The sequence below is a fragment of the Lynx canadensis genome, chromosome B1, assembly GCF_007474595.2.
Source record: "Lynx canadensis isolate LIC74 chromosome B1, mLynCan4.pri.v2, whole genome shotgun sequence".
Classification (NCBI taxonomy): domain Eukaryota; kingdom Metazoa; phylum Chordata; class Mammalia; order Carnivora; family Felidae; genus Lynx; species Lynx canadensis.
In genome coordinates, this window is record NC_044306.2 from 28,443,155 (window position 1) to 28,470,294 (window position 27,140).

Sequence of the window (27,140 nt, forward strand, 5' to 3'; positions counted from 1 at the left end):
AACAAAACTGAGTTTCTTCATACCCCAAATGGAGGGCCAATCCTTTCATTCAGAGTCCTTTTTATTTTCAAGGTCTGGTATGCTCTGCAGAAAGTGTAAGCTTTAGCTACCATTCACAGCATCGAGACCAATTTGGGGAGAATATGTATGTTTGCTCACTGCATTATATGGTTAATTCAGTCTTATGAAGTACCACTCATTTGTTTTTATGTGAATTGTCTTACTTAGTTTTTAGTTATTTTCTAGGAGTCTTTTTACTGCCCCACGGATAAAGTGGAGAGTAAGAAAAGTGACGTTAGTCTTAATGAGAACTCAGTATGCACCTACTTCAATGGTTTTAAAAAAAATGAAGAAGACAAATCTGAAATGATATAGGTTATAGATTGGCTTAAAAATTTTTTTTACTCTTTATTTTTTGAGAGAGAGAGAGAGAGAAAGAGAGAGAGAGCAGGGGAGGGGCAGACAGAGAGGGAGATACAGAACCTGAGACAGGCTCCAGGCTCTGAGCTGTCAGCCCAGAGCCCAATGCAAGGCTTGAACCCACGAGCTGTGAGATCATGACCTGAGCCAAAGTCAGATACTTAACCAACTGAGCCACCTAGGTGCCCCTATTGGCTTTTAAAAAAATAAGGGCGAGATTATTATTATTGGTCATTTTCAAACTCAACACAATTTCTGATGAGAAAAATTAGTTCCCTAAGATGAGTAGGTTAGGTTTTTAATGTACATGAAATTTATTTCAAAAGATGTTTCTCAATGGAGAATATCTGGATCTTTATTGAAAGTGCTTTCATTCATGGATTTACAGATGACACCTTGAGGTTATGATTTCCAAGGGAAATTATTATTTTAGGAACAGAAAACACAACTTGCCAAAATAATGTTGATAAAACTAAAGACAAACATAATTTTGTAACTTTGAAAAAGCTTAAATAATAAAGAGGGAGAGACTACATTATTTTCATAAATGAACCAAACTTACAAAGTGTATTCATTTTATTTAAGGCTGAGTTTTAAAAATAATTTCATACAAAAAAAACCTGATAAATTTTGTGAGAATAATTTTTTAGGTGGGACAAACATGATGGTGAACAATAATACACAAATCTGGTGGCTGTAGGGAAAAAATGAGAGATTTTTCATGTAGATTAAAAAGCAGAGATTTTCCAAAAGCAATTTATCCTTTTATCCTTTCATAAAATTATAATTAAATTTTCTTTCAATTAACAGGCAAAATATTACCGCAGAAGTAAAGATACTCTAAAACATTCATAGATCTACCTACCCTCTCTCTCTTTTTTTGATTAAAGAAGACCTGGAATTATTGCCACACATTTATTATTTGCCAGTTTTCATAAAATGGCATGCTGTAAAGGTAGTTACAAAAATACACAGTAGAAATATCTTTGGAGAGGCTGTGATTTAGTAAATATTGCATTTGTTCAAGACAGTCATGGGGATGTAAGCCCAGTGCTCATATTGGCTCTATTTTTGTCAACTTTATTTTCTGATATTAGAAGTTAGACATGATTTAATAACTATTTGAGGCAGAATTACTGAATATATGCTCTTGATAAAATAAAGAACCCCAGCAACATGGGAATGTAGCCTCAGTCATCAGGCCCACTAGGACAGATAGACAGGTTTGCTCATCTCTTATTTGACATCAATGGTTGTTGCTTGAGGAGTTTTAATAGATTTATTTTGATCTTTTCTTTTTAAATTTAAGGTTACCCATGGGTTAGGCAAAATACCGAGATTAGAATGCAAATTTGCACACTGCCTTAATACTGACTTTTTCTCTAGCTTGGGAGAAACAGCCTTCTGCCCTCTCGAGGAGCAGCTTCACTCGTCCTAATGCTGTGATTCTTAGTGCAGATGCTAAAATTAAAAATCCAATAAGACTAGGCATGGGTTTATCTATTATGCCATCCTGGCATAGGTTATCAGTTTGTCCTGGAAAGTTCCGCTTTTATTATATATTTTTTTGTCTGTATTTTCATACATGTAAAGTGGAGCTTTTACTTTAAATATCAGCATAGAGGGATGGCCTTTTCAATGTCATCTGAGCAATAATAAAGGTTCTGAAGGCATACTAGTTTCCATGCAAATGCTATCTCATGGTACATAGATAATAAAACTTTATTAATAAAATACTAAAATACACAAAGGCACTCTCATGGTACATTTTTGGTTTTCTCAACTTACTAATTTCCAGGTCTGATAGGTCTAGTTTTTGTAGATCCGACATAAACTTGATTATAGAAGCCAGGCCACCTGGATTTAAATTCCCAAAGGTACCACAACTTTGGGGGCACAAAATGAAATAACACAATAAACACATAGTAAAATCAATTTCTGTTTGATAGAAGGAAGGGCCCAGTAGAGCTAATCTGCTTTCTGAAAAATAATTAAGAATCCAAACTAATCACACATATAAACCAGTTTATTAGATTGTCAGTGATACTTTGAGACAAATTCAAGTTATTTTATTTTACTTTATATAAACAGAGGAAGGGAGGAAAGTTTTAAACTTCAAGCTTTGTTCAGCATGTGTGCAGTTAGCATCCACAAAAGCACCATTGGATATGGAAGAATTAGCACCACAGAATTTTAGGACCTAACTGTTAACATGCATCACTGGAAAACTTGGAACATAAAAACTGAAGTGGTACGTGGTATGGTCTATTATAAACAATACAAGGCAATTTATGATTTGTTTCCATACAGTACAATACAATCACCAATCAATGAGAACTTTTTAAGTACAATACAGGACAAAAAACACTTTGTACCCTGTTAACACTAAAACAGTTACAGATTTAAAAACATGTTTCTTGTGAGAGGCAGTGGGTTGAAACTATCCCTCCTCCTCTTTTTAAATTGAGTTAAATAGTTACATGATCTCTTAAGAAAGTATTTTCAAATCTATGTCCCTCTACCTCAGTGCTGACAAATGGTTTTTTTGAAAACTGAAAGGCTTGATGAATTAAAACAAAACAAAACAAAACAAAACAAAGCCAAAACCTGGTAAGAGTCAATAAGTACTCCAGTGTGGTGGAAGATATTCCACATAAGATGAGTTTGAAAATGATGCCAGTGGTGTTGACACTTGTCTTCCCTTCGGTGGAGGGATGTCAAGTACAGAAGCCTTGCATTCACGGTGAACTTCGGTTCATTTCTTTCACACAGTGCCTTTATTCTGGAGTGTAACATAAGAGACTTATTCCTTATTCCTCAACTGTTTTTGTAGTGTCATAGGGCTGTTCCTTATGCTGGATTTGACAACAGTGAAAAGGGTTGGTATTCTCCCTGGATTTAGGGAAATTTGAGCTAAAGAAAAAATATTAATTTAAATTTAGCATATATGAAATTTTAAAGGGAGTTTCACTATTTTCACAGTACAAACCCATAATGAATATCATTGAAAACCTTTCTGTTAGAAAGCATGTAACAAACCCTCAATTTTAAGTTATGTCTAGGCCAATTTTGGCATATTAGAAGATACTGTATAAGAAATGTGCAATAAGAATGGATAGATACAGGTATATTCAGATCTCAATGCACTGATGCCAAGGAAAATATATTTTTACTCACCAAGAGAAGAATATACCTTGAAGCATCTATGCAGACACATGAATCAATCATGTATCTGCCCAACTTCTAATTCTGGAATAGTGATAACAGGGTCATTTAAGAAAAAGTATTCAATTACAGTATGGCAGCAATTTTATGTTGTATATATTTAACAGCAAAACATTTTTGAAAATAGAATCATTATTATACGGTAAGTTTACAATTCACCATTTCTATACTTGTAATACATGCGTTTGTTTTCCCAGTTTAAAAAAAATCCCACTAAGACCAACATCTTTCAGAACAACAATCTAACATTAAACAAAACCTCCTAAGGAAAATATTTAGCATCACAGAGATTTGAGAAAAGTCTGTTTACTCAGCATCACAAAATACTCAATAGATCTACATTTAAGATTGTTCATGCCATGACAATTAACACACCTTTGGGTTAATATATCTTATTTAAAAAAAAGATACCAAGATACAAACCAAAGAATTGACATGGAACTTATTTTTAGTTTCTCCTTGATAAGAGTAGACTGCTAATAAACTTGACTCCTGTCTGTACCATGTAATGAAAACTGCATCTATGAAGCAGCATTCACATTTAGCAAAACATTTAAAACTAGTGATAGAAAAATGGCCACCACAGAGAAAGAATTAAAGATAAGTACAATTATAGACAAATGTTTTCTTCTTAAGTGAACTGCCCCCAAATGAAAAGGAAAGCAAAGTTTGTTTGCTTTGAAATATTCTTGTGTTAAAAAAATTTCTTGGATAAAAGAAAGCTAGCCTATGTTTTATAAATGTCAGAAAGATGTAAGGTTGAGCTTCAGAAAAAATTTAACTTTTGAAAAAAATTATCCTAGGCTTTTTCTGCTGAATCACCTCCCTTGTATAAATCAACTATTAATTTTCTGAAGAGGGTACAGCTATACAGAGCAGCACACCCATAATACTGATTTAAATTTGATAATTTACCAGGCGGGGCTGACTTGAACATAGAAGAAACAAAACTAATTCTCAATGTTTTAGTTTAAAAAAACTCAACTAAACAAAACTGAGTTACGACAGGCTGGCATAATAATTTTGATTGCCCTTATATTTGACCAACACTTAAACACAAGGTAGTGCCAGTTAAAAATAAGATTTAAAAAACAAAAAGCTGACTAAAGATTGTTCAAGGAAAAAGCCTTCAAATTTTACATTTTTACCCCAAATGACTGTAGACTAACTTAGACTAACAGTTTTGCTATTATCACACATACTTTTGTTACTCTAGAGTTTTATTTCTGAATTGTTCATTGGTTCTACCATGTAACACAATTTTCTGTTAAGGTAAAATACTTTGAATTATTATATTATAAGAAGCTTTAGAAAAACACATAAGCAGGATAAATTTATAAAAGGATAAAGAATATTTTATGGGGTTTAGACAAATTCTATACAGACAAATAGCTAGTTTAAGGTAATAAAGTGCCTTCATTTCTAGGTAATTAATTTTTCATTAAAATATTTTAAGGCTTTATAAGAAACTTAACATTATTAGAAGTTTGATAATATACAGGGTTAGGCTATTAATTAGCATTCTTTCATAGGTCTTATTTCATTTAGTCTTTTAATCCATATTAGGTGCTTTTCAATAAACAGCAGCTTAAAATTATAAATTTGGATTATAAAGTCTGAATTCTTTTTGTGAGGAAAAAGAAAGATGTATAATTTCTAAATGCTCTGATTTGTACATAAGACTCGCATGTGGCTTATAACAACCTAGCTTATGTTGTAATATGCAACAGCCAATGCCCCTCAACAAGTTCAACAGAATATTTATCCTATGGCAAACAGGGCCATCATTTCACTCATTTATATATTCTGTCGTCTTTACATTTAAAACGATTGTACAGCCTTAAATGGAAAAGGCCAGAGGAAATCTCAGATAAATTCTTCAAATACAGGCACAATGAGTATTTTTTATTGCAGTAGCTTATGCATAATCTGCACTGATGGATGCCACCATCCAATGTTAAAGCATTTATATTTGTTTTTATTTTACTTGTACCACCCATGGGTGTATCACAGTAAAATACTGGAAACCTAACAGAAGTGTCTGCAATAGCCATAATCATACAGAATTCTATTTTTTTCTTGTCATTTCTCTTTGGAATGAATATACGAGGGTATTTTAAGCGATGCTGTGTAGTTAGTTATGTTGGCAGCCCCAGATTTTAAGATAAATTATGACTCTATGGATGTCAAGTTACTCAATTGGTTATAGTCAATAAAAACTAATTAAAATGATTGAATATTGTTTTTCAGGAGTTTAGCTATTTTTATGAGATTACTAAAGTCAGGTGCCAGATCAAATGGCCATGATACCCAAAATGCTTATCTAACTACCACTGGATTAATTTTAAATTAAAGGTTTTTGAGGTTAGGATGGAGGAGGAAAGTTAAACCTCATTGCAAAGAATGGTTTAAATTAAATGTTCCACATAATTAGAGAAACGGGAAGTACCAGGAGGAAAAAGTGCCAGTATTAAAACTGAGTTTGGTTTTCAGTCTAAAGCCTAGTAAGGGTAACTCCTGGCAATTAAAAAAAATTAAAACAGCATAAATCTCTATAATTGCACATTCCTTTACCAAAGTGCCACAGGTTACCAAAAATTTTTTTAAATGCATCCGATGCTACTTTTCAAAATCAAAGTACATATAAACTTTTACCTTTTTCATAACAGCATAGTAGTTTTACAAATTTATCATAAATATAAGCAGGAAGTAATTATAACCTTCTAAAAACAGTATAGTGTGTTTTTAAAAAATAACTGTTAGAACCTTTGTCATTATGAAGATTCAGATCCAGGTATAGCCAAAGCATTCCCATAATATCCCAAAACATCATGAGAATTTATTTAGGCAAATTTTATTAGTACTCTGCCATGCAGTGCACAGACACAATAGCTTTTTTTTTTTTTAATATTGGTTTAGTTATCTTGTTTGAATCTGACTACATATTATACTTACTCTCTTTAATCACTGAAGTGACAATATATGTGTAATAACTGAGTTCTGAAAACAGTATTAAACACTGAGGTTTCTAGCCTTAATTGCTCATTCCTATTAAGCACGGCAAAAATGTCTGATGCATGGGTTATTAATCTGCATGCTTCTGTCTCTTCATCTAAATGGAAATGTATAGCGATAATCTAATAAGGACAACAGGACATTAGAGACCAAAACACCCAATATATGGAATGAATAAAATAAGCAACTATATAGAAATTCTCCATATCATTAAATTTGTTAAATCAGGGAAAGACAATAAAAAATAAGATCTCTTTACCAAGTAATAATTATATTAATATATATTTGTAAAAATAAGTGGCATGCATATAATGAGGTTAAATTTTTAATGTTTTTATTGTTTGAATGTGATGAAGTTAAGCTACAGAGGTATGTCATTATAAACTGAGACCAAAAAAACAAAACAAAACTATATTCTTCAGAGGAAAAAGAGTGTGTAAGATCATGATTCTCAATGACAGGTCATCTGCCTTCTGTTATGCCACAGGCTAAACATAGCGGTGTAGTGCCTCATTTAATTAGGATGAAAATGCTGGTAAAATGTAAAAATGCTAATAATAAAATAAGTTACTTTGTAGTCATGGAACATTAAATGACTATTGAAAAAGAACTCCTTCCTCTTCCTACAGTTTGATAATCTTAATCTTGGGTGTAAGAATGTCACCATATAAAAGGATATGAAAGAAATGCCCAATTCTATAAATTCTTCACCTTCTGAGGATACAGAATAGGATGTAAATTGGTATCTTAGTCCTCTAGGAGAATTCACAAACTTTAAAAACATAAGTAAAAGCAAAAAGAATCAGGCATGATAAATCACTGATAACACCTCCCCCAAACCCAATATACTGATAGGTTAATCACAGAAAGGTAGACATTCATTCTACATAATTTAATGAACGTTCTTTTAGTTTCTCAATATGAAAATATAATTGCTTGTTGGTAGATAACAGTCTTGGATAGTGGCAGCATTTAAAAATTGTTAAAGAAACACTTCAAATAAACACTGAAATGCAGAAGATTCTTAATAGAAGGTGAAGAACGGGGAAACCCCATGCTATATTTAATTCTTGCATTACCCAAAGTAAGATTGCGCAATCTCTCTTGTCAATACACACAGATATTTTCTTGGCTTTGTAAAATCTACCTAGGAAATTGTATTTACCTAATTTAGCTTTTCCCTGGTAGTAGTCCTTTAGCGCTGACATAAATATTGAAGATACCTATAAGAACCATTCCTACCATATAATTTAATCTTGTTTTCTGTTACTCGGCTATTTTATAGCACTTGTCATTTCCAAAATGCTGCACAACTAATTATGATAGTTACTTCTCATTCTACAAGATGAGCCAAGTTAATAAATTGCTTGTGCAGTGGTGGAGCTATACAGGGTTTTCAGAGATCCTATGTATCTTCTCTGTTAGATAGGCAGTTATCTGCATTGCCCTCTGCTATGTATCTTGAGGCTATGCTCCTTGAGGCCAAAGACTAGATCTCGTTGTCTGCTGTATACCCATACCTATCAGAATGTTTAGCTCGTGTTGTATGCAAAATTAATGTCTGTTGATTTAATGACTGAGAAACAGGACTGAGAAAATAAAACAAAGAACCTCAGCACACTGCCCCTCTCACCTTCAACCTCCAAGTGAAGAGCCATGTTTACCTCACTCTTGCTTCTCCACTACAATAGGCTAAGAGGTATTACTTGTCTTACACAATAGGGTTGTATTACTCACTTTTAAATCTCCCTGGAGAAGACCTTACAGTATGTGTCCTCCAGAGTAGCAATAACTCGACTCTTTCTACAACTACTCCTAAAACAAAATTATTCACCTTTCTTTTGGTCAACTATTTATTTAAAAAAATTTTTTTAAGTTTATTTATTTTTGAGAGAGAGAGCATGCAAGTAGGGGAGGGGCAGAGAGAGAGGGAGACACAGAATCTGAAGCAGGCTCTAGGCTCTGAGCTGTCAGCATAGAGCTAGACTCGGGGCTTGAACTCACAAACTGCAAGATCATGACCTGAGCTGAAGTTGGGCACTTAACCGACTGAGCCACCCAGGAGCCCCTCTGAACAACTATTTAAATTAAAAGTTATGTTTCTGCACACAATAGACTATTCTTAAGCTAATTCAGGCATAAGGAATAGAGAAAATCCTCACTGTTGTAATCATTGGCATGAATATGGAGTCTATCAGAAGGTACCAAAAAGACAGACATACAGCAAAAGGGATTAGGGACTAGAGGTCCTTTAATTTTCTGGAAATTAGCGCAGAGAAGCTGAGATCCTTGAGAAAATAGTGATTTTAATGAACTAGGTTAATGTCACATTTAAACTAGATGATATTGAAAGTCTTTCCAGCTCTAAAATTCTACGTTGTGCTAACTGGTTCCTCTTCTGGTAAGATGAGAATCTACTCAGTATTCAGAGTATATTTTAAAGTAAAAATGATAAACTTGAAAAATTTGATGTTTTGGAACGATTGAACAACTGAGAATATTAAGTTTTTTTTAAACCACCTTTACTCCTTTTTTTCCCCCAACAATACCATGTAAAGCCTTTTAAATCCTGAATAAATATAATTAAATTATATCAATATAGTCTGGATATTACTTTGCTGACAATACTTTATATTGTTAGCAAAATTAGTAGTGAGGAGTTTGCTCCTACTCCTACTACTTTACATGAACATGTCCCCTAAAGAATAAATCTTAAGTACAATTCATGATCTCATTTCCAACTTCAAAGAGAGGAGGTGAAATTATTTCTTGTAAAAATTAGAATTATTGTTTTAAATCACAGTAGTGGAAAAAAACCAATGGCTATGACATTAAGTTTGAATTTCTAAATTACTGTATATGTTTATAAAAACAGCACTATTAATTAGAACACTTTGAGTAGCAACAAAAACAATACTAGTTTCCAAAACTAGGAAGCAAAATCTACTTTTCATTAGCCAGAACCTTAAAAATGTGGTAGAAGGAAAGATGATTCACTGTCAGTGTTAATTTCTGTTAAGCTAGGACTTCTCAACACCCTCCAAGCAGAGTGTATTCCCTGGGAAATCAGGTTTATAATTCTTTATTTCACAACCTAAAACCTCTTTACCCTTCTAACATTAAATTGATATCATTACTCATACTCAAATGGGAAGAAGGGCCATATTCTCATTTTTCCACATGGCAACAAACAGCATTGGCAGTTAATTAAAATTAATTACTACAACTAAAATGATGATGAACTGCTGAGAGAATTCATGCACACTGCTCAAAAGTAGTTAATCATCTTTATAGTTTAGAACATAGATCCTTGAGGTTTGGTATGGCAGCATTGTAAGTCCTCCATACAGGTTATATTATACTGAGATACTCTTTTTTTTTTTTTTAAGAATCTGTCTTTTTTTAAAAAACATATTTATTTATTTTGAGAGAGAGAGAGAAAAACACAGCATGTACACAGGTGGCAGAGGGGCAGAGAGAGAGGGAGAGAGAAATCCCAAGCAGGCTCTACACTGTCAGCTCAGAGCCTGACACAGGGCTTGATTTCACAAACCGTGAGCTCATGACTTGAACCAAAATCAAGGAGTGGACAATTAACCTGCTGAGCCACCCAGGTGCCCCACTAATGAGATACTCTTGATAATTTAAATGTAACTGCTTTTTTATGTAAAATAAGACGAATGAGAAGTAAGACTTAAGCCAAATTGTATACTAAAGTAGGTTGTGTTAAAGGGAAGTGTCACTTCAACATTTTTGGAATTATTAGAATGAAATATGAATGTGGTAACAGAATTTAGGAACCATATGAGAAAAATAAGTATGAGAGGAGAGAAGGAATGTGTATTTAGTGGAGGGCAGAAAGAAATGAGAAAATCAGTGGATGTGAGGGGTTCGCAGAATGGACATAATCTGAAATTTTATTCTCTCAGTAATCTGGCACAACTTCTTATTCGTTTGAGTGCCTTTTTCCATAGAACCGATGCAAGCACTATAGTACTTTATCGTCATTTCTCCCCTTACTGAATAGTTGTATAAACACTGAAAATGACATGATAACATTCCATAAAGCTAAGAAGGTGCTTGTTGTGTGTGTTGTTGATGTGTGCATTAGTGTTCTGGGACCTCTTTGTGGTTCTTCTTATTTAAGAATCTTAAAAGTGGAGATGGTTTGGGATGGACTAGCCGAGGGCCAGCTCAATCCTTGCCATTATGTAGTTAGGTCAAAATTCAGACTTCTTTTTGGTCAGAATAAAATTCTCTTGAATCTCAACAGCAGATAGCGACAATTCATCCTTTAGGATCTGTTGGTATGCAATTTACTACGACTTCCTAGAATCACAGTATAGTCTTCACTTAAACTTATTACTGCTCCCAAATTTTAAAGAATCTTTGCTTAAAATGGCAATTTTTTGGTAAATCCAGTTAGAACTTAAAAAAAATGCGAATGCAATCTGGATGTTGCTTTCATTGTATCTACTTTCCTTCCATTTGTATAAATTATGGAACATAGTGAGTTTGTAATAATAAAACTGAGCTCATAAGGTCTACGTTATTATACAATTTTAAGAGCACATAAAAGCTACCAAGGCATCACCATACTGATGAACAGTGAAAGCATTCCTTCCAGCATGTTTTGATCATGGACCTATCATCAGAAGCATCTTCTCACCTGGAATTATTTTTCACATTTGCTTTCTGAGGTCAAAGAAGAAATACAAAGGGAAAGAAACAATGACAGATCCGCGGCCATTGCAATTGCTGAAGTGCAGTTGCCCAGTGTCTTTGTTGTTAATAGAACAGTTTAGAATCTCCCAGAAGAGTACCTCTTGATGCACATAACAGTAATTAAGGTGGGAGCGCCATTTGAATGTTAGGAGTACTGTCACTTAATATTAATATTGGAGGGTATTTTGTCCCCTTCATTCTTACTGTGGTTTTGCTGCCCCGATTTCAAAGGTAGTCATGTATCAATTAAGATACTTGGTTAAAAAAAAAAAAAGAAGATACTTGGTGAAGATCTAATTTTTTTTGCCTGTTTTTTTTTACAAAAATATTATCCGTAATAAAAAGAAACTATTTAACTGGTAAACTCAACGACATGGATGATTTCAAAAATATTAGGCTAAGTCAAAGAAGCCAAGTACAAAAAACACATGTTCATTTATATACAATTCCAGAATAGACAAAACTAGCCTGTGGTGATACAAATCAGATCAGTGATTGATTTTGGAAGATGGGATTGGGGGAGGGTGGGGCTGTTGACTGGAAAGGGATACACAGAAATTTTCTGGTGTGAGAAAAATGTTTTATGTCTTGATATCCGTCAAAATGGATTAAATGATATATTAAGATTTGAGCATTTTACTGTATGTAAATTATAGCTTAATACAAAATGTGAAGGAGCATTGCCACTAAACACAATGTTCTTGCTGATGCATCAGAGATTAGGCGGCATTTTTCTTTTTTTCATTTTAAGACTTCTGCCTTGCAACTGTCCTATAAAGAATAACATATCCTAGAATGGGATCCACGACTAATACTCTACAGAGAACATGGATTTTATATCAGGGCACTGAACTAAACCAGATTTTTTATTGCTGGAGAAAAAAGAAGACAAATTCTTACATGGACCATACTGAATGTACTGGCTCTAAGAAAAGGATATAAAACCTTTCACGCTTAAAACATAGCCTAGAACAGAAAAAAGTTTTTAAGTTAAATTTGTCACCATGAAAATATTAATTTATAAAGCTATAAAAAATCAATAAAAAATGTGGCTCAAATACTACTTAGAAGTGATCATGGCAGTATGGCCTTCAGTCTTATTTCCCCAAGGATGAGTGAACACAATAGCTCAGTAGTATTCCACTGGTATACTGAGGGACTTAAAACATGGGAAGGAAACAAGATTTTACTTTTGCTACTTTGGTGCATAATCAAGTGTATTTATTGAGTATCACATTTTAAAACCATTTTGAATGCCAATGTTTGGGGCTTAATTTAGGATCACCTTGCCACTTCAAATCTAAGGGGCCATGTGTTCATCAACTTTAAAGAGGTTACATTATCCAATGAATATTCCAATTCCCTAAAGAAATAACCTTATTACCCTATCTGACAATTCAAAATAAATAAGCAAAACAATTCTATTAGTTCTGAGAAGAAAGTAGTCATGCCTTGAAAAGAATTTATCTACATGTGATGCCAAGTATTCATGAGAAAAATTAAAACTAAGATCAGGGGCACCTGGGTGGCTCAGTTGGTTAAGCACCGGACTTTGGCTCAGGTCATGATCTCGCGGCTCATGGGTTCCAGACCCATATTGGGCTTTGTGCTGACAGCTCAGAGCCTGGAGCCTACTTTGGATTCTGTGTCTCCCTCTGTCTCTGTCCCTTCCCCACTCGTGCTCTGTTTTTCTCTCTCTCTCTCTCTCAAACATTAAAAAAAACAACCCTAAAATCAAAAGCCAGATAATAATTTCTCCATTTCATTTCTTTCTTTTCCAATTCAAACCCACCAAATGTTTATATTTTAAACCCACATGTCATACAGCAAATCTAAAATACATAATTTTACTACTCATCAATATCTCCACCTGAGATTAGACAGAAAAAAATGAAAAAAAAAAAAAAAGCAATTTCCCTAGCATAATGCCTGGCCTATGGGAGCAACTCAGTATTTGTTGAATAAATGAATGAATGCTTTTGTTTCCCTTGATTACTATTTCTTACCTCACACAGGGGCTTCTTACTGCACATTAAAAATTCAGTATGATTGAAAAGGAAAAGCATAGACATTTACTTAGTAAAAGACAGCAATGCTCTGAAACCCCTAAACCACATGTCATTATTGCTTCTACTGCTTTTGTTCATGTAAAAATCACATAAATATAAAGTCAACACAATTGTGAAATAATAACAAATTGATAGAATATAACCTAGATTTTTGGCTATAGAATTTTCCTTAAAAACTCAGTTAATGACGCTAAAGGACATGGTTTGCTTCTCTATACTGAACAATAAAAACTTTTGTAATTAATAGAATGGATAGTTGTGAGACATTTTACATAAACATATCTGAGATAGAGATTTAGAGTTTCATTAAGTACCAAAGACAAACAAAATACCGAGTGCTAGAAGATAGAAAGAATATAGCTCAAGATTATATGAAATGAGAAAAGCTCAGTATCAAGATGATGGTCTGTATAAGCCTCTTTATGACAGTAACTGAGGCCAGTAACTATAATGGTTCCTTTACTATCCTGAAACCAAGGGTTAAAGTATGTATTAACTATTGAAAAGCTATTTTTTTTTCAGTCAGAAATGACCCACAACCATAATCCTGCAGTGTTTTCAACTTTAAAGTAAACAAGTGTGAAAACCCTTCCAGCTGACAGAAGAAAATAAATATTCTGAATAAAGTCCACATACTATCTCCTACTGATTTGCAAGCAAAATAATAGAGAAGTAGACTCTGAGTAGTGGAAGGACAACTTACTAAAACCTAGTTCTGGTTCTGAAATGACTGGTTAGATGATTACGAAAAAACCACACACTGTTATAAAATCAGGGTGTGGCATGATTCCAAAGACTGTTTCTGGTAGAAAAAAAAAATTAAAGTTAAAGGCAGATTTAGACAAGAAAATCTTAAATTGTCAAGTCACTAAGTAAACAGGTGAATATAATCCTTTCAGAAGTGGGGTCATTGATCCCCAAATCATGCAAACTAATGACCATCTTTTAAAAAAATATTTTATTTTTAAGCAATCTGTACACCCAACGTGGGGCTCAAACTTACAACCCTGAGATCAAGAGTTGTACGCTCTCCAACTGAGCCAGCCAGGCACCCCATGATCATCCTATTAAAAAATGAAACAAAGCTGTATTGATTCTCACCAGCAATACAATTATGCTTTGATATTTCCCAGCCAGTGGATAGTTTATTCAGTTTCTTAATGGTCTTTTGATAAACAGAAATTTTTAATTTTGGTGAAGCATTAATTCTTAATTTTTTTTATAAAAGTCAGTGCCTTTTGTTTCCTGTCCAAGAAATTTCTGCCTACATAGTTGTGCACTTTTATATTTGACTGGCAATAGCTTCAAGAGATTATAACTAGCTTCAAGAGATTATGACTACTGCTATAACCGAGAGTTTTTGTGGTAAAAGGAGGCTCCCTTCTAATTTTTTTTAATGTTCACTCATTTTTGAGAGAGAGAGAGACAGAGTGCCAGCAGGGGAGGGACAGAGAGAGGGAGACACAATCTGAAGCAGGTTCCAGGCTCTGAGTTGTCCACACAGAGCCTGATGGGGGGCTCGAACTCACAAACTGTGAGATCATGACCTGAGCCAAAGTCAGACGCTTAACCAAATGAGCCACCCAGGCGCCCCAAATTTTACATAATTTTGTTATACTTTCTGGGGAACTGTCCATGTTATGGGTTGGGAAGAATTAATAATGATGTTATTAGTATTTATTAAATGCTTATTATGTGATAGAAACTTTGCTAATTGCTTCAATTTTTTTAAAGAGAATTCTGGTTGGCTATAGTTTCTGTGAGGACAATAAATCTTATCTATTTTGTTATTGGTACATCCTCTGGACCAAGAAGATTTGCCCCAGAACAGTTTATAATAAGTATAAGCTGAATGCTGATTGAATGAATTTTCACAATAGCTCTACAAAGTTAATATAATTTTCCCCAAATTACACAACATTGACAGAATCTGGACTTGAACCCAGGACTGGCTGACGTCAAAGTCTGTACAGCCAAAGTCTGTACTGGGGCCACAAAGACTGCCCCCGATGACTCTGGGGGAATCCACAACCTAGAGATACAGCTAAAATTATTGCCATTACTTATAGGGACAAAGGGAATGGTTTAAAGTTATTGTTGTTTTATTCCTCTCCTAACAAAAAGCAGAAGTGGAACTTCTATGAAGCTCCTTCTTGATAATCTTAAGCATATTGATCTTTTTATATGAAGAACTATGTGATAATTTGTGCAGATTGAGCTAATATGAAACTATTACAGGGACAGAAAAATACAATCTGCATGCAAAATTTAGAACTCAAGTCTCCTAACTCCTCAGTGATGCTGCAAAACCATGGTTAATTGAGAATGCCAGGAGCAAGGTTATTTATTTAATGGAATTTCCTAGTCAACAGACCTTTAACTACAATACTTTTTAATCCTACTGAAATTGAATCCTATTGAATACTGAATGAGTACAATATAGTGAGCATAATTAAATTTTGTATGAATGAGGATACTTCAGTGCTCTAGAATCTATTGTTAACAACTATAATCACCGCAGGGACACCAAACAATAACAACAAAACAAAACTATAATCACCAGATAATGATGTAAATGAAGAATATGTAGGTTCCTGAGTTAATTTCATATAAACTTAGAATATCCTTTTCAAATTATTATGGGGTCATTTATCTTTGCTCCTAAGAGTTTATGAAAAAAATTCTCTAGTTGCTTTTTAATTGTTTACTGAACTGACTGTGAAAAAGAAGTATTTTTATTTCTTAAATTTTGTAAATTACACTTTTTGAAGGCTACACTGCAATCAATGCAGGTGCCATGACAAGATTTGTGATGACAAGACAGCTAGGGATCTGTATTCTAGTCATTAGGATCAAGTTCTGGAAGGTTCACTAAGGTGGGAGCTCAGGAAATAGATTAAAAAATAGTAATGGTCAAAAGAGGAAAAAAGGCTGAATCTAGGCAAATGACTTGTGTATACTGATTACCAAAATATGATTTGATATGCCTTCTGCCAGGGCCAAAACTCAGAATACTGAGTGCAGAATTGAGCCTAAAGATGTAATGAAAACAGAAAAATGTGTAGAATGCATTTCAAAAAACTATTTAAATTAGTTATAAAAGCATCTGCTTCTGTTGGTGGGAATGCAAACTGGTGCAGCCACTCTGGAAAACAGTATGGAGGTTCCTCAGGAAACTAAAAACAGAACTACCCTACGATCCAGCAATTGCACTACTGGGTATTTACCCAAAGGATACAAAAATACTGATTCGAAAGGACACATGCACCTCGATGTTTATAGCAGCATTATCAACAAGAGCCAAACTATGGAGAGAACCCAAATGTCCATCAACTGATGAATGGTAAAGAAGATGTGGTATATATATATACAATGGAATATTACTCAGCCATCAAAAGAATGAGATCTTGCCATTTGCAATGATGTGGATGGAGCAAGAATGTATTATAAGTGAAATAAGTCAGTCAGAGAAAGACAAATACCATATGATTTCACTCACATGTGGAATTTAACAAACAAAACAGATGAACATATGGGAAGGGGGAAAAAGAGAAGAGAGGGAAACAAACCACAAGAGACTCTTAATGGTAGAGAATAAACTATGAGTTGACAGAGAGTAGGAGATGGGCTAGATGGGTGATGGGTACTAAGGAGGGCACTTGTTGTGATGAGCACTGGGTGTCATATGTAAGTGATGAATCACTGAATTCTACTCCTGAAACCAGTATTTCAGGAGTATGTTAACTAACTAAAATTTAAATTAAAAAAAATGTGCCTAATTCACAGAACCAGAACAAATAATTCTGAAATTTGCATGGAACCCCAAAAGACTCTGAATAGCCAAAGTAATCTGAGAAACAAGAACAAAGCTGGAGGTATTACAATCCTAGATTTCAAGATATACTACAGAGCTATAGTAATCAAAACAGGATGTTACTGGCACAAAAACAGACAAACAAAACAGAGAACTCAGAAATAAACCTGTGGTCAATGGTCAATTAATCTATGACAAAGGAAACAGAATATACAATGAGGAAAAGACAGTCTCTTCAATAAATAGTGTTGGGAAAACTGGACAGATACATACATAGGAATGAAACTGGACCACGTTTTTACACCATATACAAAATAAACTCAAAATGAATTATAGATTTAAATACAAGACCTGAAATCGTAAAACTTCTAGAAGAAAACATGCAATAAGCTCTTTGACATTTGTCTAAGCAATATTTTTTTGGATATGTCTTCTTAGGCAAGGGCAACAAAAGCAAAGACAAATAATTTGAGCTACATCAAACTAAAAAAACTTTTGCACAGTGAAGGAAACCACCAACAAAATGGAAAGGCCTACTACTGAATGGGAGAAGATACTTGCAAATTATGTATCTGTTAAGGGGTTGACAACTAAAACACATAAAGAACTGATACAACTCAATAACAACAACACAAAAGAAACAATCTGATTAAAAGATGGGTGAGGACCTGAACAGACATTTGTCCAAACAAGACATACAGATGACCAACATACACACGAAAAGATGCTCAACATCACTAATGATCAGGGAAATGCAAATCAAAATCACAATGAGATCTCACCTCACACCTGTCAGAATGGCCATTATCAAAAAGACAAGAAGTAACAAGTATTGGTGAGGACATGGAGAAAAGGCAACTCTTGTGCACAGTGGTGGGAATATAAATTGGTGCAACCCCTATGGAAAACTATATGGAGGTGCCTCAAAAAATTAAAAATAGAAATACCACATGATCCAGCAATTCTACATCAGGATATTTATCTGAAGAAAACAAAAACATTTAAAAAGATATGTTTCCCTTATATTCACTGCAGCATTATTTACAGTAGCCAAGGTATGGAAGCAACCTAAGTGTTCATCGATAGATAAATGGACAAAGAAGATGTGATATGTATATAATGGAATATTACTCAGCCATAAAATAGAATGAAATATTGCCATTTGTGATAACATGGATGGACCTGGAGGGTATTATGCTAAATGAAATATGTCACAGAAAGACAAATACCATATGATTTCACTTATATGTGGAATCTAAAAAACAAATGAACAAACAAAACAGAAACAGACACATAGATACAGAGAATAAACTGGTGGTTGCCAGAGGGTAAGGCGGAAGGCAGATGGGCGAAACAGGTGAAGGGAATTAACTTCCAGTTATAAAATAAATACATTTTGGGGATGTGATGTACAGCAGAGGGGATATAGTCAGTAGTATTGTAATAACTTTGTATTGTGACAGATGGTAACTAGACCTACTGTAGTGATCATTTTGTAATGTATAAAAATACTGAATTACTCTCTTGTACCCTTGAAACCAATGTAATATTATATGTCAATTATAATAAAAAAACTATTTAAATTATCTGTAAAAACATGTGCTTAATTTTACCAAATTGTGATTTCAAGTTTACCATTTAAAATTTCTATAATGTTTCTTAAGAAGGCTGCAGTGAGAAGTGGGCTCCTTATAAACCTCGGAATTTTATTAGATTGCTAAGTGACATAGTAAATCATTTAAACCTGCCAGGTCCTGTTTTCTTCATCTGTTAACTGAGTTTAGAGATAATGAACAAAATTAATCTAAATCAGTATTCTCATCAGGATGAAATGAGATACAATATGTGAAGGATCTTTGAAAAATATGTGAAATTATATGCAAATTATTGTAATTGAAATTCCATATTCTTTTTACATTTAATTTAATTAGAAATTCCAGTTATGGAAAAACTTTGAGGACGAATGAATCTTTTGTATCAGTAGCTAATTGAATTTATCCATTAGTGACTCTTCTTTGCAATGTATCTACTGAAAATGATTATAGTTTCTGATTTACCAACACAGTAACAGTAGAATCAGGCTCATTTCACTTGGCTAAGATATTGGTGAGATTCGTAGCTGGGAACACTGATGGGTTTTTGTAAATCCAGACATATGGAGAGAAAAGGAGTTTGTGAAGATATTGTATGTGCAAAGAGAGTGAAATAAAATTAAAGTGAGGTTAAATACTAAAGCCTAGAGCAGGGAGGGCAAATATAGGATATGATGTTTACTACTTCTTGTCTTCCTCCACCTCTCCCCACCTCAGTCCCCCATGCACACACAGAAACCACAGCAGTCTTTTATGATGAACCTGCATGGGGCTTCACATTCATCTCCAACCTAGAATTTAGGAAATCATTACCTTGAATACAGTAGTCACATGAGATGAAACACAATCATTATTTTCATCCTTGGACATCAAAAGAGATTTGGAATGGATAAGACAAAATTATTATTTAAAACAGTGCTATTCTCTAAATCTGCATCAGTGAAATATATTTTGAGCATTATAACAGGATGTAGATAATTAAATCATATTTAAAGGATAAATTGTTAAAGGGAAAATAATATTTGGCATTTTATAATGCTTCAAACACACTTCTCATACATACCAACACACTGCTTAGCACATGGCAGATAATCAGATGAATATCCGTTGAATGAAAAATATGAAAGTTCAATTGGCTTCCAAAAGCTGCTCTGAATCAAACAATTTTGGACATGGCACACTTAAAGCTAATAGCAGTGGCATATTTTTCTTTTGTAAATTCTTGGATCTTTAGCCCCTAGCATAGCGCCTGGAACAAGGTAGCCACTCAACATCCATGAGTGAAAAGAACAGGATCATTTATCTATTGAACAAGGGAAAGAATATTTCTGAAGTAAAATTTAGGAGGTGCAGGAAACAAAAGGTCCCATATTCTACTGTATCTTAACCTGTGAGTCAGTCCTTGACATAGTATTTATCAGGTTTTAAAGTTATTGCTTTCATTCATACTTGTCGCCATTTTGATTTGTCTGTGAAGTACTGTGATCTTGAAGCAAGGAGATTTCAAAGGCAAAGCAGGAACAGGATCAGTGGTGATTAAGTGAAGAGAGATGATTTAAGCAATCAGCACAGTGCTAGGTATGGAGGGGAAAAGAAAAGAGGAAGAAACAGTCTCTGGTCTTAAACTCAATAAAAAAGGGGGATTGGGCAAATCAGACAGAGGAACAGTGCACTGAAATACTTCACTGAAGCAACCATATCTAAATGTGAAGGATGCCAAGGAGGAATGGATGGTCAATAAATGCCAGATGAAACAAAGACGATGCGGAGAAAAATATACCAAAGAAAGAAATTGAAGATAACTGTAATCGGAGTTTTTATGACTGCAGGGATAATAGAAATTGAAAGGTTCTTAGGAATCATCTGTTATGAGCCAATCCCCACAAGTGAGGAGTAAACAAGCTGGGGCCCACAGAGGTTAAATGCCTCCCCCTGGGCCAGCTACAAGGCCCAGAGTCAGGGCTTCTAACACAGAGCCCTGACCTCTATACCACACTGCTGCACAACGGGAGGGAAAAGGTGAGACCTTAGGATTCTTAAAATTCCATGAATGCTTGAAATAATAGTCTGAGTAATACGAATAAATTGGGGGAGGGGGACTTTATTAATTATAGCACAGATGTAGTGAGTAATTTGGCAATGACTTTCATTTTATAGTCATTTTGTGACAGAAGTTTTAAAACTAATCATTTAGAATTAAATTATTGAAAATCTAATGTAGGAATCAAATTCTGGGTTTAATTAAGATTGATTTTTTTCCATATAAACTATAAAAAATTTCCATCAAATAAAATGTAGATGTTATGTAGTATAATCTGAAGACAGAAGCAAATCACTTTAACAGAAGGTACTGCTTGAATCCCAGCTTGATATGTCATTAAATGTAATATTTGGGTCTTTTAAAAAAATAAGTCAAACAGTAAATGGTGATTAACAAACCAAATTGCACATAATAAATTAATGACCTGAAGGATTCCTTAAATAGGAGTAGAGTTTAATAATGCTTGGAGAACAATAATGCAAATTAGCTTCAGTTATTATAAATCCAATAGGCATTCTTTATTCGAAGTAAATTTAATATTATAATTGATAAAGTATGTAAATAATTGTCAAAAAATGCTCAGAACTTGGGGAGTTTTCAAGCTGAAGGTTTTACTATATTAGATACAGAGTCTTACTGACAAAATATTAGTGCCTAGCTTATGTTAGAGACGTTAGAGGAGAGGTTAAGTTCTAGGTTGTTGGCAGTGTGTGCCTTTGAGAATTGCGTGGCATGAAACGAATTTCTGTGATATTGGGGTGGTCATGGTGAGCAACGAAGAAAGATCTTAAATAGTGATGGGGCACTGGAAAGGAAAAAGAGTAATTGCTTACTATGTTACTGAACCAGATGCATTACAACTCTTTCACTAAATATTTTCAACTCAAAAATTTTTCCTCGTATTGAGAAAAAATTTCTAAAAAAAAAAAAAACAGAAACAAAAACAAAAGAAAACATTTCTAATTTTATAGTGGAGATCAAGGAAATGATGAGATTCAATTTTAAAGAATTTTCTTTGAAGTAAATATTATCAGTATGTTGCAATAGATCATTAAAGAAATATCTGGGTGTACAAAAATTATGAAATTATTTAAAATTGCTGTAAATAAATAGCATTTGTCTGAAAAAATCATATACACTCATATTATGAATTGCTAAATTCATAAAATGAAGAACGATTCAGTTATCATTATCCAAGAATCACTATCAACTGGTTTTTGTGTTAGTTCCAAGATAATTTAGGCCAAGAACAGGCACATTTTTTTCCATGTTAAAATCCAGCATAATACTCATAATTATAGTATTTCTGTTTATTTAGATGGAGATTGCTTATAGGATTTAAAACTTTATTCATTTCTTTACAAAATTTTAATAACAGAGGAAGAAGAATTTTAAAAAACTTAAAAAATAAGAATTTTAAGAATGTTTCTTGGGTTTGGGTTTTTCTTATTGCCAATGATTCCTGAACTAGCATTTGAAACACCCATTTGCAGAAATGCATTTTTATATATGCCTATTTCTCCCAGATTATATTTCTAATGAAGCTGCTTAGAGGTAAAGTTTCATATTGTACTCAGCAAAGATTTTGAAAGCATTTGGTGAACATTAATTCTGCCAAATTCCAGAAAAATTTCTAATCAACTTCGTAAGTAATGAGAAAATCCTAGAATGTACATAGGAAAAATCTACAGAAATTCCATGATTTAATTTCCTTGGTAATTCTAACCTCACACCTTCAACAAACAAACAAGCAAACAAATATACAAAAACTGTCCCTCTGGAATCCCCTAGGTCTCATGAGCAATAAAGGTTACTCTTCCTTGTAACTCAGAGGAAAGTTTCCAGGACAAAATATACTTCATTTGCAGCCACCCAAAGATTCTAAGGATTGCTTAATAAATATAAGCACAATTGCTTTGCAATTGTAAACCTTTTTACATGTGAGAATTATAACAACACAGGATATATGTATCATACCTGGAGAGCTAAGTAGCAATAATCAATAGCCATAAACCAATCCACTATGGATGGGCGAAGGTCTGGGCAAATATCTTGCTTATTTTAAAAAAGAGAAAAAAGTACACTGGTGGTTGCCAGGGGATGGGGTGGAGAAATTAGACAGTTTTTCAATGGGCTTAGAGTTTCAGTTTTGCAAGACAAAGAAGTTCTGGACATTGGTGGTACAACAAGGTGAATGTACTTAACACTAATGAACTGCATATTAGAAATGGTTAAGATGGTAAATTTTATGTTATGTGCTTTTTAAGCCACAATAAAAAAAATTGAACTAGACCAGAAAAGTGAGGTATTCAGACTGATTAAGGATATTTTATTGTACTCCTAATAAATTGTAAGTTTGTATTTAAAAAAGAAAATTGGGAAAGGTCATTTTTGAGACTTAGAGGGTCATCTTGTGAAAAGGTGAAAGACAAATCACCTATGTACTTAACTCAGGCTGGAAAGACAGAATATTTTGGTTTTGACATCTAGGGAATATGTAACTAGTGGTTACATGTCAAGTAGTTTGAATTTGAACATTGGAGGTGGGGGAGAAACTAGCATTCCCAGCAATCATTGCCCAGAAAGCTAGACAATATGATAGTACGACATCTTAAATATTTGGGTTTATGTATTTAGCCTCTCTGTGTTTAAAGTGGGCCCTAGATATTAGTTGTTAATAGGATAACCAAAAAATCGTTTTGGCTGACAGTATTAAAACCTAAACAATTCCAGCTGGAAAGATGATGTGGAAGAAAGAATGCAAGTCTAAGGCCATGACAAAGAATGGCCCCCACACCATTCAGAAAGAGCAAGATTAAAAAGCCAATTTCTGAACCCCACTCTGGACCAACCAAATCAGAATCTCTGGGGGCAGGGACCAGAACCTACATTTTAAATATGCTGTGTACACTGGGGTGCCTGGGTGGCTCAGTTGGTTGAGCTTCCGACTTTGGCTCAGGTCATGATCTCACAGTCGGAGTTTGAGCCCTGCATCAGGCTCTGTACTGACAGCTCAGAGCCTGGAACCTGCTTCAGATTCTGGGTCTCCCTCTCTCTCTGACCCTCCCCTGTTCATGCTCTGTTTCTCTCTGTCTCAAAAATAAACAAACATTAAAAAAATTTTTAAATATGCTATTTACATGAATGTTTGAGAATGACCAGACTAAATTTTAAAGGGTGAAACTTCTGTCATTTTAATGGCAGTTAGAACTCATTCGAGGCAAATACAGAGTTTAATGTTTAAGGATATTCTTGATGACACCATCACGGCCATGATTCTTTGAGTTCCTGAGAGGTACATTGGAGAGTCTCTCCTGTTTTAAAGGAGAGATTATTGGATTAAACTATCTTCGAAATATTAGAAGAGATATTCTTGAGTGAGTCAAATGGTAGTCTGTGCTGCAAGAACCAGCTGTCTGGCTAAGCTTTTTAGAGCTATAACGAGAACTTTTATAGCTCTAAAGCAAGGATAACAAATAGCAAATATTTGGCATGAAGGCTGTTCTTCTCTCTTTCCCTATAGATGCAGATTTCAAATTCTCAACATAGCACTTTAGGGCAGCCAATCAATTGTAGTAACAAACAAGATGAAACCAATTTGCCAGGACTTCTCTGGGGGCATGGAGTGGGTGGAGGGGGGAAATTGGGCTCTCTTTAAAATTTTACACACACACACACACACACACACACACACAGTCACACGCGCGCGCGTGCATGCACAGACACGTGTAATATTCATGCAGAGTAAAATTTACTTAGCTGAATATTTAGATATGTGTTAACAGCTTATAGACTTGGTGTAATACATTTTGACTTACTCAGATCTCTCTAAAAGATATTATTAGTTGTCCACTGAAATTTGGAAATGTTACAGTGTCATGAGAAAGCATAAGATGCCTGGAAGGAGTGACAAGAAAAAATGGACCCTGCAAGTGAGAATCGAGTTTCATATTGATTCATGCCAGATCCCTGAATTTAGATATTATTGCCACAGCTAACCTTTTGCCCTATACAAAGCCTTGAAAATCTCCAGGAGAAAATCACATATATTATTTGCAGCAATAATCAACTTACTTAGAATCTTGTTCTTTAATACAGAAAACTTAAGAGGAAATAGAGAATTTTGTTGTTTCTTTTCATCTTAAATTAGAAGTGCAAGAAAAAATAGAGAATGGAAATATTTTATTGCTTCAATCTTTAAAGAGAATTTAATCTCGACTTTTATGAAGAAAAACCTCATAATATGCAATAATTTGGTTATCCAATTTACTGTACCATCACTTATGTCTTCCCAAATAAACCTGTAACAGGTACTTTTGAAATAGCCACATAAGTACCAAGTACATTCCTTCATATGGCTGTTTCTGGGGAAAAAAAAAGACTAAAAGTGAAAAGTTTCTTATGAAAATCATAAAAGCTAGACTTAATTTTGAGGGGTAAATCTCATGAAACCTATCTTAACTAATTCATTTAATTAGTACAGCTCATGAAAATTTGAAAATGTCTTTTATGTTGTTTTGCAGTAACAAGGGGTAGGAGGAAGTCATTTTTTTTCTTAACATGTTTTCAGAATAATACCAGAAAATTTGAAATCATGCTTCTTTATCCAATGTGATAAATTAATAGAAGACCTGAAAACAAAAGTTCCAAGTATTCCCAAGAAATTCTCTCAGAGTTGAAAAGAATCTTCAAGGTAATAACAATCCATTTTTTTCTTGATTTATTAATTCCCTTTATGCATCCTAAACTAAGTGCATGTCTATTCTCTGCCTTAAATAATTTCAGCAACAGGGAAGGAACACTACTTCTTAAAGTTGGCCCTCATGTCGAGCTGAAATTTCCTATAAATCTATTCTGTCTGAAGCTGACTCAAATAATAAGATAAATTTTTTAACCTAAAATTTAAATTGTAGCTATAATACAACAGGACACAGAATTTTAAAAATACATTATACAGCCTATAATAATCCTTTTGACTTGGTGACTATCTCTGTTATGTTCATCTTTTTCACAATTAGGAATTCATTCATTGTTCTGGAGTACTCATCATCGAAGGGGTAGTAGTTGGAAACAGAAGTTAATGAACTTGCAGAACTGCCAAATGTCTATATATGAATGATTTGGTATTTCTGATAAAGCATGATCCATTAGAATGACAGCTAGTAAGGTTATATCATAGATATTAATTATATAGACTTATATAAAATATTGTTTTATTAATTTTGATCAATACATTAATTATAGAATGTCCACAGGTTAGCAAGCACAATATAAATTATTTTTAAGTATGTTGGTTATGTTTTCAAATATGCTCAATGAGCATCCAGAAGTTTCTCTAAATTTAAATCAATGGGTACCACTAAAAGTACCATAAAGACATTACAGTATATATCTATAGCTTCTCTATCCTACACACATAGATAAGACATAGGAAGATGATGAAAATATATGCATTTAAAAGAAATTAGTATATTTCTTATCGCTTATATATCCTAAGAGACAATTGGCATTTTAACCTTTAGCCTTTATTTTCTGTTTACTTACTTGGCTTATTTTACTAATTATGAACCATTTGAGCTACATGATACATGTCACAAAATGTAAAATTGAGGGACTAACCTAAGGTCCCTTCAAGTCCTAATGTTTAATATTTCCTAACAGTTGTATTAGTAACCGTTGAGTATAGAAATTATTTACTTTCCATTACTAAGATTTATATACCAGTTATTTGATAAATTAAAAAACATGTTTCAGTCTCCATAAATTTGAATGCTAGGCTTTTCATATAAGAATTCCTAATTATTAGTTCCTATCAGAGTTACCTCAAGATAGTTGTCAAAAAATCAGAAGAAAAGTTATTAAATGTCATGAAAGGATAAAGAGAGAAGAAAATGATTTTTACTCAAAGTCTAGTCAATTGATAAAAAATATTATTTTAGATTTGTAAATTTCTCAAGGCTGAATGAATAGCACTGAGACTTCTTTTTACCGAGATCTTACAGTTGTTATGACCACATTTCTCCTTCCCTGTCTTTTGTAGCTAAGGTAAGATCACATCAACCTGCAGCTATGGTTCTTAAAATGTGGTCCCCACGGCAGCAGCATCAGCTTACCTGGGAATGTGTCAGAAATGCAAATGTTTGGTCCCCTCCTCACCACACCAGGCCAACAGAACTCAACCCAGGAAGCGGGGCCAGCAATCTGTTTTAACAAGCCCTCTGGTTGATTCTCAATCAAAC

General features: G+C 33.8%; 1 protein-coding gene across 2 annotated transcripts in view; it reads right to left on the bottom strand.

The window, feature by feature from the left end:
• Nucleotides 1–2,428: 2,428 nt before the first annotated feature.
• Nucleotides 2,429–27,140, bottom strand: part of PURG (purine rich element binding protein G) — a 36,700-nt gene continuing 11,988 nt past the window's right edge. For both annotated transcript variants that reach the window (XM_030312305.1, XM_030312306.1), the window contains one exon: nt 2,429–3,333. In XM_030312305.1, coding sequence (XP_030168165.1) covers nt 3,319–3,333 — 15 coding nt within the window. In that variant the 3' untranslated portion in view covers nt 2,429–3,318. The remainder of the gene's footprint in view (nt 3,334–27,140) is intronic.